This window comes from Rattus norvegicus, chromosome 1 (genome assembly GCF_021556685.1).
Source record: "Rattus norvegicus strain SHRSP/BbbUtx chromosome 1, alternate assembly SHRSP_T2T, whole genome shotgun sequence".
Classification (NCBI taxonomy): Eukaryota; Metazoa; Chordata; class Mammalia; order Rodentia; family Muridae; genus Rattus; species Rattus norvegicus.
The window spans coordinates 252500720-252517461 of NC_141534.1; the positions used below are offsets into that span (position 1 = coordinate 252500720).

Sequence of the window (16742 nt, forward strand, 5' to 3'; positions counted from 1 at the left end):
GAGTGTATGTAAATCTGTCAGTCCTGCTTTCTGGCAAAGTGAACTACAGAGGAACAAATGGAGCCCAAATCTTATAAAAATCTGCTCGTGAAAAGCTACAATTGCTTCTGCCCCCCGCCCACCATACTCCATCACCCTTCTGAAAGATGCCCAGAAAGTTCAGTTCCTTTTTTTTTTTTCCTCCCTGAAGAAGAGCAGCAAGGCTAAGACAGGAAAGTTACCTCTTTATCGTCGTGCCGTCTCCGGATAAATTCTTCTGTGGACTCCAAGTAATCAGCTGGTATAAAATGTCTTGGTGACTCTGAATCTTCAAAACAACACAGCAGAGTTAAAATGAGCCACGGATCAGTGTGAAGCCCGTTTTTCTCTATTATTAAGGTCAAATTTATAAAGATGCTGGTAAATACTCAAAGACAAATTCTGAAGGGAAAAACCCGGAGCCCCCACCCCACCTGCTTTTTTGGATTTACTTGCAAACCAGTTTAATACAGAGACAACTCACCAGAAGGCCAAAGGTGAGCAAAGAAAGGGACATTCTTTTAAGTGTCCCCACAAAGAAGCACACAGGCTCTAACGGGGACAGACCGTACACTCACACACACACACAGGGCCACGGAGAGAGGCTGCCTCTCCAAAAACCACAGGGAGGCTGGGAACTGGTGTGAACCGGGGTTTTCAAACGAACCCAGTCTTTGGATATGAGCTAAACGGCCAATTTTTCTTTCGAAACGGTTTGGTTGGTTAGTCTAAATGAGGTGGGGGGGTTGTTTTTAAAGAAGTGCAGCCACCCACTACAAGCCATGGTTAATTGCCAAGCAAAACAAACAGAAGCAAAAGACAAGGCAGAAGATGAGAACCAGAAGCACACAGAGGGAGGGACAGAGCAAGCCAAGTGGAGACGGGGAGGTGAGACTGGTCAAACACACAAAATGCCACCTCCATGGGCTGCTGCCAGTTCACTTTGTGGATTGTTGTTCCTGTCCAAGGCATGGTCTGAGTAGGGCACGGGGTTCCCGTTATTAACAGCCCTTGTGCAATCCTCCAGGCCTGCGGATCTGTCCAGAGGGGGCTCTGAGTTGTGGCTAAGCCTGGCCATGGTGTGTCGGGAAGACAGGCGAGTGGGGACCATGGGTTTCCCCGCAGAGTGGGGCTGGTCCTGAGGGCCCTGGCAGGGAAGGTCTGCCTTCTGGCCAGCAGGGCACCCTGAGGAGTCATCGTGGGGAGGCTGTCTGGGGTGCTGTTGAAGGGGCTTTTTCAATCGAAAAGGGAGGGGGCTCATCAGGTAGATGTTTCTGAGGAGACTGTTCCTGTCCCCCCTGGAATCCGAGCGCCAGTCTGGCTGCCTGGAGGACTGCTGCTCATGCTTCCGGATAGTGGTGAACCGGGTGTATGAAGCCGGGCAGGTGCCCTTGCACTTGTTGAGGCGATGTTTGGGGAAGTCCCCATGAACACTGCCCCCGCTGCCCTCCCTGCTGTCATTAGAAATATTTGAGCAGTGGTCTAGCTCATCCGAGCAGATGGAAAGGGGCTCAGAGGGCGCAAGGCTCCGGAAGCTCAAGGCGTGGTCCGCCATATTGCTACACGTGGGAGACGAATAGACCCCTCCGGAGTCCATCCCGTCCATCTCTCTGGGACGGAGCTTGGTAGACTCGAGGAGGGATTCTGCTGAACGAGCTGAGGTCAGGCCGCTTCTAGAGAGCACAGGTGTCGGGGACTTGCTCAGCCTGCCAGAGAAGTCCAGGGATGGCATGGACCGAGACCGCTGAATGAGCTGCTCAAAGGCCGTGATACGGGAGGACACTGTGTGCTTGGGGATATGTTCTGAGCCCTCTTGGCTAGCGCCCAGCTCACCCCTGGCTAGCGACAGACTGCTCCTTTCAAAGTGGGAGGCAAGATCTCGCACACTCGAGGAGGAGATGGAGCCTAAGGAGAGGCCAGCTCGGTTGATCTGGTGCATGTCCCGGTAGAACATGGAGAAATGCAGTCCAGCCTTTCTGGAGAGAGGGCAAGGCCTCCTGGAGCTGGTGCTGTACTCCTGTAGGCTCATGGTGCTGCTGGACTTGCTGTCGTAATCCCGCCGGGAGCGCATGAGTAGGTTCTCGATGCTTCCCCCAACACGGAGTGGGAGGCCTCTTTTGGAATCATTCAAAGAAACACAAAGGTTCTCACAGCTCTGAGCCTTCTCTGAGGTTAACAGGACGCTCTTCTGTTCCTGCAAAAGAGCGCTGGGAGCAGAGAGCCTGGGTTTGAATTTGGAAGGAAGGATCTCCGAAATGCAGGCTTTCGCAGCCGACAGGGGTTTCTTGTGCTTACACCCAGGGCCTAAAGCATTGCTAGTGTGAAACGTTCGGCTATGAACTGATGATGAAGAAATCATGTGAGCATTCCCGCCTTTACGATCCACTGGTAAGCATGCAGAATAAAATAAACAGACCCATTAGGTTAAAGCTGGAAGCTGCTTTTAAGGGGGTGGGGGGAAAGGAGAGGTAACATGCTCAGTTGTCAGAAGGGCTTTAAAAAGTCCCCAGTTGATGTCTGGAAGCAAAACAATCTGTGCTGCAAAGCAGGTGCAAAGATGCAACGAAAGAAAATGGCCGCCCTGCCGGTTAGGAGAGGCTGAAGCTCGGCTAACTTCTAGGAAAAGGGGTATTATTAGAACAACAAAAAAGAGAGAGATGTTTTAGAGAGAGCAAGGTTGTGGGTGGGGGACCACTAAGACCAGAAAGAAAAATGGCCGTCAAGAAAATAGGTGAGGGGGACAAGGCGGCTCCAAAGGCTGGACTTGGACCCGGATAGGCAGCTTTGTCCCTGTGGCTGGAGGTCCACCCGCTACCAACACTCAGGGACCAGGCATGAAGGAGACGTGCCTGTAGTCTTCCGCTTGTCGGTTACCTTTAGTAGACGCTGAGCTGGAAGGTCGCTTGAGCCCACTCAGGCCTTGAAGAGGGATGTCACCACCTTCCAAGACACTTTTATAAATCTGCCTCTCGTTCTCCAAGCTAGCGAGACCCCCGGGGGTCCCGTCTGATTCTCTCTTCACTGCATGGAAGTCGGAGGAGTATATACTATAGAGAAGGGAATTTTAAAAGAGAAAGGGGAGGGAGAGAAAGAGAAGGGTTAGCTTGCTTAACATTCTTTTTAAAAAAATCTGTTTGTCACCAGCTGAGGAGAAAACTGCTTTTTGGTTTCCTGGTAAAGCCCCGAGAAAGCTCAGGGCTTGTTCATTTGGACCGGTGGTTCTCCAACCTGTGGGTCACGACCACTTTGAGGCTCGAGTGACCTTTGTACAGGGGCCATCCATGTAAGACCATTGGAAAGCACAGATTTTTTTTATTTTTTACATTACGGTTCCTAATAATAGCAAAATTAGAGTTATGACGTAGCAACAAAAATAACTTTATGGCTAGAGGATCACCACAACATGAAGAACTGTATTAAAGTGTCACAGCACTAGGAAGGTTGAGAACCACTGATTTAGACATAGATTTCTGCAGACAAGCAGGGCCACCATGCCTGGGTCCACAGAGACATGATCTAAGCAAGAAAACTCCTACATGGCAATGAGTACATTTGTGCTTTTTTCTTTTTTTAAGATTTATTTATTTATTTATTATATGTAAGTACACTGTCTCTGTCTTCAGACACACCAGAAGAGGGCACCAGATCTCATTACAGATGGTTGTGAGCCACCATGTAGTTGCTGGAATTTGAACTCAGGACCTCTGGAAGAACAGTCAGTGCTCTTAACCATTGAGCCATCTCTCCAGCCCACATTTGTGCTTTTAAAAAACAAGTAAGAACCTGGAATCCCAGCACCTGGGAGGCTCAGGCAAGAGGAGCGTAAGTTTGAGGCCACTCTGAGCTACACAGTGAGATCCTGTTTTTCAAAAACAAACAGGGAATTGGAGAGACGGCTCAGAGGTTAAGAGCACTGACTGCTCTTCCAGAGGTCCTGAGTTCAATTCCCAGCAACCACATGGTGGCTCACAGCCATCTGTAATGAGATCTGATGCCCTCTTCTGGTGTGTCGGAAGACAGCGACAGTGTACTCATATAAGTAAGATTAAATAAATCTAAAACAAACAAGAAACTGTGGGTAGGATAATGGGGAGCCTAGTGGCTACATACAAAATGGTACATTTAGGGACAAGGATGCAGGATGCCAGCCAGCTAAAGTACATGGCATAGATTAGGTATTTCTGGGTTACTCTGCATGAGAACTTCTGCTGACAGAAAGATCGCAGTCATCAGGTAAGGGAAGAAGAGCCTCAGCTATCTGTGGCCTCTTGGAAAATCAGCAACTGAGAAAAATCAGAACTTGGAACTCTATGTGCCCTGATGACAGGCATTGTTTTGTTTTGAGCTTTTGGCTTAAGTGATCTTCCTGCCTCAGCCTCCTCAGTAGCTAGGACAAGTGGCATACATCACAATCATTTATCATCTACCCACACTACTGTCCAGTTATAGGCTTCATTTGCTTTTAAAGCATGAACTTTGCTTTTAAATGCATGCATATATATATACACATATATATGTATGTCTCATACATATACATATATATATACACACACACATATATATATATATGTTTTGTCTGCACGTATGTACGTGTACTACCTGTATGCCTGCTACCCACAGTGGTTAGAAGGTGGTACTGGATCTTCAGGAACCTGTGTTAGGAATGGTTGTGAACCATCATCTGGGTGCTGGGAACTGAACTTGAGCCTCTGCAGAGGCTACAAGCTTAACTGCTGAGCCATTTCTCCAGCTCCTGATCCATTTTAGGTTTTTAAAGATCTGTTTATTTTTATTGTCTATGTATGCGTGTATACCTGCATGTGCCTGAACGTGTACCACACGTGTGCCTGCAGAAGAAGCCAGACTAGGATAGTGGATCCCCGGAGCTGGAGTTCTAGACAGCTGTGAACGGCTAGAAACCAACCTGGGTCCTCGGCAAGAGCAGTACGGACTCTTAACCCCTGAGCCACTTTTCTAGGCTTTCATTTATTTTTATCTTCTTTGAAATTTAGGTATTTTTCAAGTCACTATAAATTCTTTTTGGAATGAGGTAAGGCACAGGAAAAACACAACGTTTTTTACTTAGTGAACTCCTCCCTTTACATACCTGCTTTTCTGTGGTCTAGCTTGCTGAAGCATTAACATAGCACACATTCTGTCTCTCTCCCTCTCCCTCTACTCCATATACCTCCCCATTCCCCAAGATGTCTGTCTCATACAACAATATAGGCTTCTGCGATACACTTTCGATCCTAGTGAAATCAGTTTACTGTCTTCATCATAGATTTGAATTTTGAAGACTCATTACCTCGTGGAATCCACTTTCCCCTGTACTTTACTGTATCATCAAATACGCAGGAAAGTTAAAAGACGGGCAGGAGTGACCACTCACATCAGCCACACCTAGGTTCTCCAGGGACCATAGAATGATACTTTATATCACACATAAATCAGATCATCTGTCTTCCTGTCTGCCCACTGGTAGACCTTTTCATATACCACAAACCCAGCCCTTTATTTTGTACAAAACCTTAGCCTCTGATTCCTCATAATTACAGACAACAATGGAAAAAAATCCTTATGATATAAAAGGCATTGTGCTAAGTGCCTGTTGGTCACCCCCCCCACACACACACATATGTGTTGAAGCTCTCAGATACTATTCTTAAATAAGATACACACATACATATACATGTACATGTGTGTGTGTGTGTGTGTGTGTGTGTGTGTGTGTGTGTGATAGTATATATGGGAAGTTCATCTAAATTTGTTTTTAAACTTTGCGTTTCCCAATTAAAAAATCACCACATCACCTTATTTCCTGTTCTGAAAACTGACCAAAGTGTGCCTGGAGGGACCATCCACATCTCCAAATAAAGATTTGGCTTTCCTAGGCTCAGGGATTAGGCCTAAAGCTTTTGGCCACTGGGTATGCTCATAAACACTCCACCCTCTCACCCCAAGATTCTGATTAAAAACAAATCAGCTCCCATTAAAAATGGTGAACCCAGAGGGTGGTTCTATAAATACCACTTTCAAAAAGGTGGGCGCTCATCTACATTGGCTTTTAAACTTCGAGTTTTCTAATTAAACATCAGCATATCACCCCATTCTCTCCCTTTTGTACAATTCCCAAAGCAAAGCTATCCACATGTCCTTTGTTGGCCCCCAGTTAAGGGCACTGAGGACTTTGGTGTGAGGGCCCTGCCTGGCCCTTGGTGCTGGTGGGTAACTTGGACAACTTCCACCCTGCCACCTGTGTTCTGAATCACTTCAGCTTCAGTCAGAGCTTCAACCCACCTTCTGTTCTCTCACAGCTGCCTGGCCTCACCTACCTCAGTGGCCCTCAGCACTCCCCTACCCAGCCAGCCTGCTCTCTGTGCCCCACCCATTTCTTCCTGCTTCCCACAGATCGACAAGCCAGCACTCAGGAAACCTCTGGGAATGTAGCTGCTACAGCCAAATGTTTTCTTTCTGATACCAAAGCTGACAAAGGAATGTTTTTCCCAGATGCTCGAGGTACACTGAGGCACCTTATTTAAGAGCAGCATCCGAGAGCTTCAACACATGTTTTTAAAGACACCATCTCCAACAACTCCCTTAAGGATGGGTCATTTGTTCCATTGTTCAAAAGAGGAAACTGAGGACCAGAGTAGGGACTGCCTTTGTGTAAGGGCACAGAGTTCCTAGGACTTTGCAAAATCCAAAAAGATCAGAGCTGAGAGAAGTCACATTGGTTCCTTAGCTGAGAGTGACTGAGATAAAACCAGAATTAACAGCTACTGACATTAAACAAAACCAGTCAAGTTCAAAAGCTCAGCTCTGAGAAGTACTGTGTTAAGTCAGATTTGGGTCAGACTAAGCTAGCCGGGACACAGGGCAGAGAACTGAGCCTCTGTGAGAAGCAGAGCTGGCCATGGGGTTTTAAAAGGTTTCAACAAAACTGCACTCACTGGAAGGATAAAGTGAGATCATTCTGAGTCAGTAGCTCCCATGTGTGCTAACAGAGGACCAGGGGCAGTGCACAGGGTGGGTACCTCCCATGTGTGCTAACAGAGGACCAGGGGCAGTGCACAGGGTGGGTACCTCCCATGTGTACTAACAGAGGACCAGGGGCAGTGCACAGGGTGGGTGGGTACCTCCCATGTGTGCTAACAGAGGACCAGGGGCAGTGCACAGGGTGGGTACCTCCCATGTGTACTAACAGAGGACCAGGGGCAGTGCACAGGGTGGGTGGGTACCTCCCATGTGTGCTAACAGAGGACTAGGGGCAGTGCACAGGGTGGGTGGGTACCTCCCATGTGTGCTAACAGAGGACCAGGGGCAGTGCACAGGGTGGGTACCTCCCATGTGTGCTAACAGAGGACCAGGGGCAGAGCACAGGGTGCCTTCCATGTGTGCTAAGAGAGGTTCAGGGACAGTTGATAGTGTACCTCCCATGTGTACTAACAGAGGACCAGGGGCAGAGCACAGGGTGCCTTCCATGTTTGCTAACAGAGGTCTGGGGGCAGTGGACAGGATGCCTTCCATGCGTACTAATAATGGGCAGGGTACTGAAAAGCCAGATTCCAACAAAGAACACACCAGTTGAGATGCACTCCTGCTCGAGTTTTTTTAAAAGCTTGCAAACAAGATGTTTTTTCTTGGCTTCAGTTCCTTTCGTTTGCAACATTAACACTGGTGACAAGACTGTTTAGGAAACCCATCAGAAACCTGTATACCTTTCTGTCAGTCTCTAAGCTAACTGCCAGCCACATCACCTGGATGTTCTCCAAACATCTCCATCCCAACACATCCCAAACCAAACCTGGCTCTGTCCAGCCACCTGCCCTTACTCAAGCACAGAGCCTGAGGAATCGGCGTGCTTTCTCTCATCTCTCCCCAGTCTCTCTCAGCCACCAGGCCCCGCTTCCTTGAGAGTCTACAGTAATCCCTTTGCTCTCTCTGCTGCCCAGTGGTCACTTCACTATCACTTACTTAAGATCCTGCAACATGTGACCCTCCCAGCCTCTAGTCCCAGCTCCCTGCAATCGCTCTTGGTATTATATCTAAAAGAAGACATATGGCAATCCAATGTGCAGATTTGCTAAAACAAGTATTTATTGAGACCTTCCATATGTCTATCACTCTCATAGGTAGAAGCATTCAACAAGGGACATAACCGACCTAGCCCAGGAGAGTTGGCTTAGCAGTTAAGAGCAGACCCCCGGGCTTGCTGAACACCTAGGTACGGCTCCCAGTACTTGAGGCAGCTCAGAGCTGCCTACAACTCCAGCTCCAGGGGATGAAACCCCTCTTCTCACCGCCAAGGACACTGAATTATCATGCACACACTCTCACACATACATATACGCATATACATAATTAAAAAAAAATCTTAAATCTTTCCTGTTCAAAACCAGTTGACTACTTCACAAAGAAAAACGGGCAACTGTCACGAATGTAGCTTTGTGGGAGGGGGTCTATACAGTTCTCTAGAGGTCCCATCTTACGGAACTTTATGACAAACAAAAATTCATTTCTTTAAAAATTTCAATAATATAATGTCCCCGTTACTCAAGCTTTGCTTTTCTTTTTTTCTTTACAGAGCCTTCCTTGTTCTCTGAGTGAGAGGAGCCCGCCCCCTTCTGGACCTCGGCATCACATATGCCATGCTGGATTCGAGTTACCACTAACAAATCCGCTTCACACTGTGCAGGGGTTCCAGCAGGTTCTTGGTTAATCTTTCCAAGCCTGGTGCCGGATAAGGTGGTTAAACAAAAGCTGGGGGAATAAATGATCCCAAATCCAAACGCCTACGTGCACCCAGGCTTCTGGTATATATTAGGGGCTGGGGAATCTCCAATGTTCTAACATAGTTCTTCAGGTTGTGTTTTGTTCTCAGTTAAGGAAACCGCTCTCTGCGGGTTCAGAAAGAGCAGCTCTTCCTTGAGTGCCACTTGCTGGTTGAACAGGGTAAAGCTCTTTTGGTTAGGTGAAAAATCGGCTTTAATAGGGGGGAAATTACAAACTAAAAGTTCTGAGATAGGTGGAAGTGTAAAACATAAAGCCAGACATATACACGGGTGACAGTGACTCAAAATGCTAGTACTGCAAAGACTTGCTTACATTGTATACAACAGCTCAAAATCAGCTTTGTCATACTTTCGGCTACATTATTACTAAGTTTGGTTCAGTGTAGCTCAGATGAGTTTCTACTACCGACACCTGGCCCAGAGTGTCATTGCTCCAACTCCGGGTAGAGCGCCCACACATCAGCTACGGAACTGGGGTCAGAACGCTGTGCTAGCGTGCCCATTTCCTCACTTGTACACTGGCAATGACGGTCATACCCGCTCCTCCTGGGATGCTCACAGGAATAAATGTGAAGAGGACCTAGTACACAGTAAGTGCCCAGTAGACTTAAAAGCTTTGTCATCTGAGATCTGTGTCCTTAACCCAACTGATCACCACGGTAGTGATTTACCATTCCAAACACCTTTAACCCTTACATCCACTCATTCCCCGGCTGCTTTGTCTTTCATTTACTGTACTCATTTTGTGGGGGTGAGAGGATTCCCCCAGACAGCCGTGCCAGCGTTCCTATTGTGATAAGTAGCATAGTGCTGGGAGCACTAAGGGATTCGCTGAGCCGGCCACTCAGGTAGTGAGGCAGCCTTCTCTGTGCAGTCCTGGGAGAGAGGATGAAGAGTCAGAGGGAAGGCCAGGCAGCAATGGTGACCCAAGGCTGGCATGGAGAGTCCTAGTTAAAATGCCCAGTGCAACCAAAACCCACTACACCTCAAACTTAGCAGGTCTGCCTGGCACCCTGAAGGTGGAAGGCCTTGTCCTTGAGGAGTTTATGATTAGCAGTTAGGAAAGTATAGACAAATAACTCAGAGAGTGGGCAGCAGATGCAGACAAAGCACTGATGTGAATCTGGGCATGAGAGCGTTCAGTCCATACTTATTATACAGCTTCAGAGCTCGCTCTGTACAACAGGTCTCCCAAGGCAAGACAAAGGCAGCCCTGAAAAGAACACAGCCAGGGTAAGAGCTGCCGGGCACAGCCCTGGGAAGGGCACTCTGGAGACAGAGTTAGAGGAGACCATGGTTATGTAAAAACGGACTCTACCTCTAGGTGGAGACATGCCCTCGTCTCTGGGATCATCTGCAGTGAGGCAGGCTCACCTTAAGATTTTCCTTCCCAGAATTCCCTCCTCCAAGTGCCTCCTGGGGGATCTAGCTACCATGAGGTTCAGCTAGAGCTGTTAACCTTTTTGAAGCCTAACTTAGAAAGGTGTAACTATTTTTTTCTTTTCATCTTTCAGCTGCTAACCAGAACTCATGCTTTTAAACTCCCTATCTAACATAAACTCCCTAACTCCTTACTTTCTCTAAAGTTCCTGTGTTGGCCACAGGCTGCCTGCTGCCAGGTGGCTGACCTGTTACTGCCTATCTCAGGCAGCGTGGCTTTCGTTCCTTCTCCTTCCTTCTCCTTCCAGGCAGCTAGGGATTGACAGCCTGCCTGCCCTGGGCTCCTGGGATTGACAGCCCGCCCGCCCTGGGCTCCTCCTTTTATTCTCAGACCTCTATTGGTGTCGCCATTCTTAAACTTTTATTAATGAAATTGGGAACCAGGAGGGGACCCTAATTTCCAAGATATCACATGGTAGTTCTGCTGAGGCACTCAAGATTTCCATTTCTTTCCATTCCTTGTCTCTTAATTCATTGTCAGAGAAAATAAACCCATTCCTGTACCCCTAGTATCAGTCACTCCATGAAGAAAAAAAAATGGAACATACATGCATTGTGCAGCCAAAATTTTAATTGGCATTATAATAACAACAACAACAACAACAACAACAACAACTATGTCCATGTGAAAATCTAGGCCTGCATCTTGCATGGCAGGACTGGTTTCAGGACCTAATCCTACTATCTGCCCCTGTATCTTTATTCTAGAGCTGGTACATCCTAGCTACAGTTTCTTCCCTCAGAGATCCACTGAGAGCAAGTTTGACTCTAATGGAGACAAATGGGCCAATACAATGGCTAAGCAAACAGAAGCACCCGCTATGCAAACCCGATGGCCCGACAGATTCCCAGGGTTCACGATGAGAAGAAAGCTCCCATAGCTTGTGCTCTGACCTCCACAGCCAAGCCCACACTCACAGACATATATATACCCAAACATATGTGCGCAAAGTAAGCAAAATTAAAATAAATGCATACAAGTAACTTCACACCCCAAAGATAAAGACATCAACCTGGGGTAAAGCTATCAAAGGTAACATGAGTCTCCGTAAAATTAATTCGGAGAAAGAGAATCAAAGAAAACTAATTTGAAAACTACCACACCATCAAACTACTGGAAGACAAAGCCCAAAGTGTGTGACAGCCCACTACCTTGAGCCCTGCCCAGAACCACAGCCTTTACTGCCTACCAGGAGACACCACAGACAGATACAGATCAGGGTCCAAACCACCCGCTGTTCTCACCCTTGTCTAGCCCTTGATACACTGAGCCATGAAAACACAGGACTGGCTACTTACTATCCAGGAGGCTCTGACGTAATGTCTGGAGTCGGGCTGACTGCTGAGCTCTGTAAAAGTCAAAAGGAAAGAACAATGTAAAAAGAAACAAAAATTACAGTGATTGGTGTTAATTCACTGGTTGCAAAGCAAGGGGAAGGAGACAGGCTGCTTCAGTTTGGTCAGGTAGACAGTGCCTCTGGGGGACAAGGGGCTTGGGCACAAAGACTTTTGGGCCAGGAGAGATTGAGGGGTGCTGGTTCTCATCCTTTGCTTTACACGAGATAGAGCCACAAACATAGGTGAGCCTGGAGGTGAACTTCTGCTCACACTTATCCTCGGCTGCAACCCCAGAGAGCAGAAGCCCATTCGTTTCTCTTCCCCGACCCTCAGACACTCTGCTAAGGCCTCTGTAGCTCCTTTCATGCACCACAAGTGCCACACCCAAGAGCAGCACACAGCGCTCTAGGTAGAGACTGTATTTTAAAAAGCACCTTAAGATGGCCATACCATGTTGAGAAGTGTGAAAATGAGACACAATTTCACAGAATCCACTAACCACACGGTCAGTACGGGTTGGGAGACGCTTCATAAAATGACGGGCCACTAACGAAAGGAAGAAATCAACCCAGAACTACTGGAGAGAGGAAGCAATGTAATTACACAACTCAGGGGGGGGGGATGTCAAGGGTTCAATGTACTTGTGTTAAGTAAATCAATGTAGAAGTTAACTTCTACAGATATCCCTAGTTAATAATGACTATCGCCTCTACTAATAACCATTGGAAGAACAAACTACCTGGAGAAGAGACATTTAGGGAAAAGAGAAACAGTGCAGGAGGAGGAGATGACAGGGAGGGGTGGTGGCCTCACTGGTGGCTCCTTAGCCTTCCTTCGGCTTGCAGAAATAGCCAGCTCCAACAGGTCCCTCTCCTGCTGTCCCAGGATGAGGGGTGCCTTCCTTTCTGCCCTACAGCTCTGCTCAGTCCTATCGTCCTCTGGTCCTTCTGGCTCTACTGACAGCAACCCACCTCCTGTCACAAGGCTCCGAGCTTTTGGCCTTTCCCCCATTCTGGGATTCTACGGTTGAAGAGCTTGCCAGCATCGCCATCACAAAAACCCTCCTTCTGGGGTCATCACTACCCCTTCATTCCCTCTTCCAATCACGTCACCCCCCTGCAGGATTTTCTGATTCCTTTCCACAGAGCCTAACGCCCAGAAGCCAAGTATAAATTTCTATAATCCGTTCCGTGGACCTATCCTAGAATTTTATCTTTTGTAAACCACTTATTTGCTTATTACCGGGTGGGGTAAAGTACGTATGTCGTGGCGACATGGTGTCCTGGTGGACGTGTGGAGGCCAGAGTACAGCTTTGTCATTTCTCTTTCCACCTGGTTCAGGGGACGGGACCGGGGTTGTCATAGTTACACAGCAAGCAGCTTCACTCACCGAGGCATCCTGCCATCCCCCAATCTATTTCCTCAGATCTCTCTGAAGCAGTTGGGTTACTGGGCCTTCCTGGCTCCTCCATCTCTCTGAACTGTCCTCCCTGTGGCTCTCCTTGTCTTGTTAATGCCATCCAGTATCCTAGCGGATGGGTAGCTGTTGGTCCCTACCTCTCTCAGTCCTTTACTTGCTACTAGGTGTCTTTACTGACTCCCCAAACCTCCCAATCGCCTCCCTGTAGGCAACTCTGATAATTTTTATAGCACTTGCCTGCTTCCTAAGATCTAGTCTTACGGTTCCTACTACCTTCTCAATATCCCAACCTGATCCCAAGCCAGCAACTCAGCGGCCAAACACCTGAAACCAACTCCACGATTTACCTCTACAGTGAGTCTCTTTCCAGCTTCCTTCAGCTTTACTAATATTCTAGCTGTCGACTCCAAACCCTAATGTTATCGCTCCTCCTTTCCTGAGCTCATTCCTCACACCAACTACTTAAGCTAGTCCACTGGAACTCCCCTGGCAGTCTCTGCCCACCGATCCTTCCCCTCCTCCATGTTGAGGCCCCTACAGTGTGGACTCCTGCAGTGGCCTCCTCCCTCTGACACTCACCTTTTCTACTTTCAATTTAACTTCTCTAAAGGAATGGTCTCCTCCCCCCATCCCAACCCCTCTTCTCCATCATCAGTGGTCTAAAGGAAAACCCAACATCTTCTTAGTCACACTCCTGAGTCTACAGTCTTTTCCAAGCCTGTCCATCCCACCATTCCCACTCAAGATTTCTAGTCGAGCTGATCTGTCTTATCCCTTTGAACACATATACTCTTTCTATATTATCCCCAGTAAATATGGACATATCTGTCCCATCCTGAAGGCAGTCTCTTGTGTGTGTGTGTGTGTGTGTGTGTGTGTGTGTGTGTGTGTGTGTGTGGAACTCCTGCCAGCATCCTCATCTATGTTCAATGCTAACTGCACCAGAAAAACAACCAATGGGAATGGATTGTGGGTCCATGTGTCAGGCACTTCCCTGCACCATCTTGTCCCTGGCAGGGCTTGGGCCCTAACGGAAGGATCTGTCAGCTCTAGCTGAGCCCCCATCTCTGCATGAGCTGCAGATGTTTAACTGCTATGAAATGATTTATTTTGGCCAGCCTGTTACTAGACTTCTCATCCTGCATGTCGGCCATTGTTATTAAGACAGACCCATAGCCATAACTCGTATTCCAGGACAGGCTGGGATAGTTTCTTCCTTGAGCCTTTAATACTACAGCAGTTATACCAGATCTCAGTATGGTCTCACCCTAGTTAGAAACCCAGAAGCCCACTCTGCCTTTCTCCACCCCAATCACCTGTCTCACCTGGATATATGACAGTTTACCTCTTTGCTCTTTTCAGTTCTGAGGGAAAGGGCCCACCCATGCTATCTTCTTCATCAATTCTCAGTTCTGTATACCAAGGAGGTAGCCAGGACTACCACAGCTCAATGGCTTCCCACTCTTATATCCCAGACCCACAAGGAGGCTACCATAAACTCTGGTATCTTTGCCCTTCCCTGGGTTTGGGTTTCTAACCTTGCACCGGTGGGTCTCAATACTGCTTACATCTAGCACAGACCCATTATCAATTACAAATGTCCTCCCACAGGACAAGTGTCCTTCCTGGCCACTATAGAAATGACCACATAAAGCCATAATTTCTCACTAGAGGCTCTTCAGTTTTGTCAGGGAACCTAAAGCACACTTCAGCAAACATTCATCTTCCCCCTAGAAGTCTGTTCACCTTGGACTGGCTCTTTCTCCTTTCCCCTTCCTACCTTTTAAACACATACATTTTAACGTGGCCCCCTTTAAGATACCAGCAAAGGTATCCAGTGTTAAATGCTCATATCCAGGCTATTTGATATCTAGAGTGTGTTTTTTGTTGTGAACTTGCTGACCTTTACGATGACAGACACCGTTGCTCTGACAATGCCTTAGCCCAGTTACTATTGCTGTGTCTATCAAAATGACCTGAGGTTGGCATCTCCCGGGGTGACAAAAAGAAAAAAAAAGCTAAGAAAAACTGGCTCCCCAAATAGCACTGTGGAAATTCAAAGAAGGCAGAGGAAAGAACTTTTAAAAGGTCATCAAAAGAAGAAATACGGGGCATGGTGGGTAGGGAAGAGTTCAAATCATCAGCCATCCTGTATGTATTTAAAAAGTGCTTTAAAGGAATATGCCAAGTTCCAAAGGATTCCAAACAAAAAAATTGACCCGGTGGGGTGTGTGTGTGTGCATGTATGTGTATGTGTGTGTGCATGTGTGTGTTTGTGTGTGTGTGTATGTGTGTGTGTGCATGTATGTGTATGTATGTGTGTGCATGTGTGTGTATGTATGTGTGTGTGTGTGTGTGTGTGTGTGTGTGTAAACAGAAAGCCATGCATCTCAAAGCTAGCAGCATCACCCTCTGTCATCTCCACAACATAGAAACCAACGAACAGAGAAGAAAACAAGGCAGAGCTGGAAAAGGAACCAAGAGCAAGAGAAAAACTGGAAATACCTGTGGCACGTGTGCAGTGGGTGATTTATTAACCGTCTCCACTTTCTCTAAATCTGCCTCTAACTCTGCTTGGCACAAGTTGAGATCTTTTTCTAGGTTAGTCTGGTTCAAGAAAGAAAAAGATGAGAAAGAATGTTTTAGTTCAGAGAAAAGAGGAAGGAATGGAGGGTTAAGTATGAAAGATGAATTTTGTTTTTAGTGTCATAATTTTAATAGGGTCACGGTGGCCTGAGTCAATCACAAGAGCTCACTGGAAATTAGTTTAAAGACGTGAACACAGAAAGAGCAACACTAGGCAGGTTCAAGGAAATCCTCGGTAGCGGAACTTCAGACATCTATTCTACTTCTAAGGAGAACTACAAGTGCCACAAAAACCTACCTGGTCTGCTTCCTTTGTGTCAGAGTATAACGACTGTGACAAGAGTTGGTTTAAAAAACAAAGCAAAACGAACCTCTATGCATTAGTATATGTCTCACGGACTTCATTAAATAGTTTTATCACCAGGCCAAACAAGGTACTAAGTTAAAAAAAAAAAAAGGATTTAAGAAAAGAACACACACCCACAACACACTCACGGCACCCAAAGCTAGCGGTGTAGCACACAGTCCGAGGAGGAGGCACGGAATTACCTTTCTATCCCCTCTAGGAAGGATAGAGCAGTCTCCAGGAGTATAGTCCCATATCTTTTTAGGAGGCTGACGGGAAGCAGAGGAGGAAATGAAGAAATAAGCATAAAGGCATAAAGACAGACATGGGGCTCAGACAAGGAGGGGCACACTAGGAACGGGACCGACACAGAAAGCTGAACTCAAAGCAAAGGGCTGGGGTCCTGGCTCAGGACACGAAGCTGTCTGCCCCAGGGGACCTGAAATCTCTGACTAGGAAGTACACGTTTCAAGAGTAAATCAACACTTGATTCTCAGTACTAAAAATAATTATAAAAAGGCGGGGGTGGGGGTGGGGGAAGCATCAATAAGGAATTGAAACAAATTTAGAAACTCAAATTCTTTCTTGTTCTCTTCAAACAAAGACTGAACCTGGAGGTTTTTTTTTTACATTTTTGAAAATAGTCTTTCCTACTGCAGGAAAAATTTACTGCGTGTTAATAAATGCGGGAATCTGTTAGGTTTGGCCAACAGAGGCTCACCTAAAAAAGGTGACCTAGAAAGGTTTGTAGCAGCAGAATCCAGAGTAGGGATCAATGGCATCCAGAGTGGGAATTCAA

General features: G+C 47.0%; 1 protein-coding gene and 1 long non-coding RNA gene across 52 annotated transcripts in view; both read right to left on the reverse strand.

The window, feature by feature from the left end:
• Sorbs1 (sorbin and SH3 domain containing 1) overlaps positions 1 to 16742 on the reverse strand; it is a 222725-nt gene that overhangs the window by 35679 nt on the left and 170304 nt on the right. For 49 of the 51 annotated variants that reach the window (XM_087590829.1, XM_087590755.1, XM_087590767.1 and 46 more), the window contains 5 exons: positions 16147 to 16212; positions 15517 to 15618; positions 11553 to 11602; positions 2893 to 3065; positions 222 to 307 (listed from right to left, as the gene is read on the reverse strand). In XM_087590829.1, coding sequence (XP_087446955.1) covers positions 222 to 307; positions 2893 to 3065; positions 11553 to 11602; positions 15517 to 15618; positions 16147 to 16212 — 477 coding nt within the window. 51 annotated transcript variants of the gene reach the window in all.
• On the reverse strand, positions 5718 to 8378 carry LOC148007911 (uncharacterized). Its single transcript, XR_015653357.1, has 2 exons — positions 7158 to 8378; positions 5718 to 7055 (listed from the first exon to the last, which is right to left on the reverse strand). It is a non-coding gene; the product is annotated as an uncharacterized LOC148007911 (long non-coding RNA).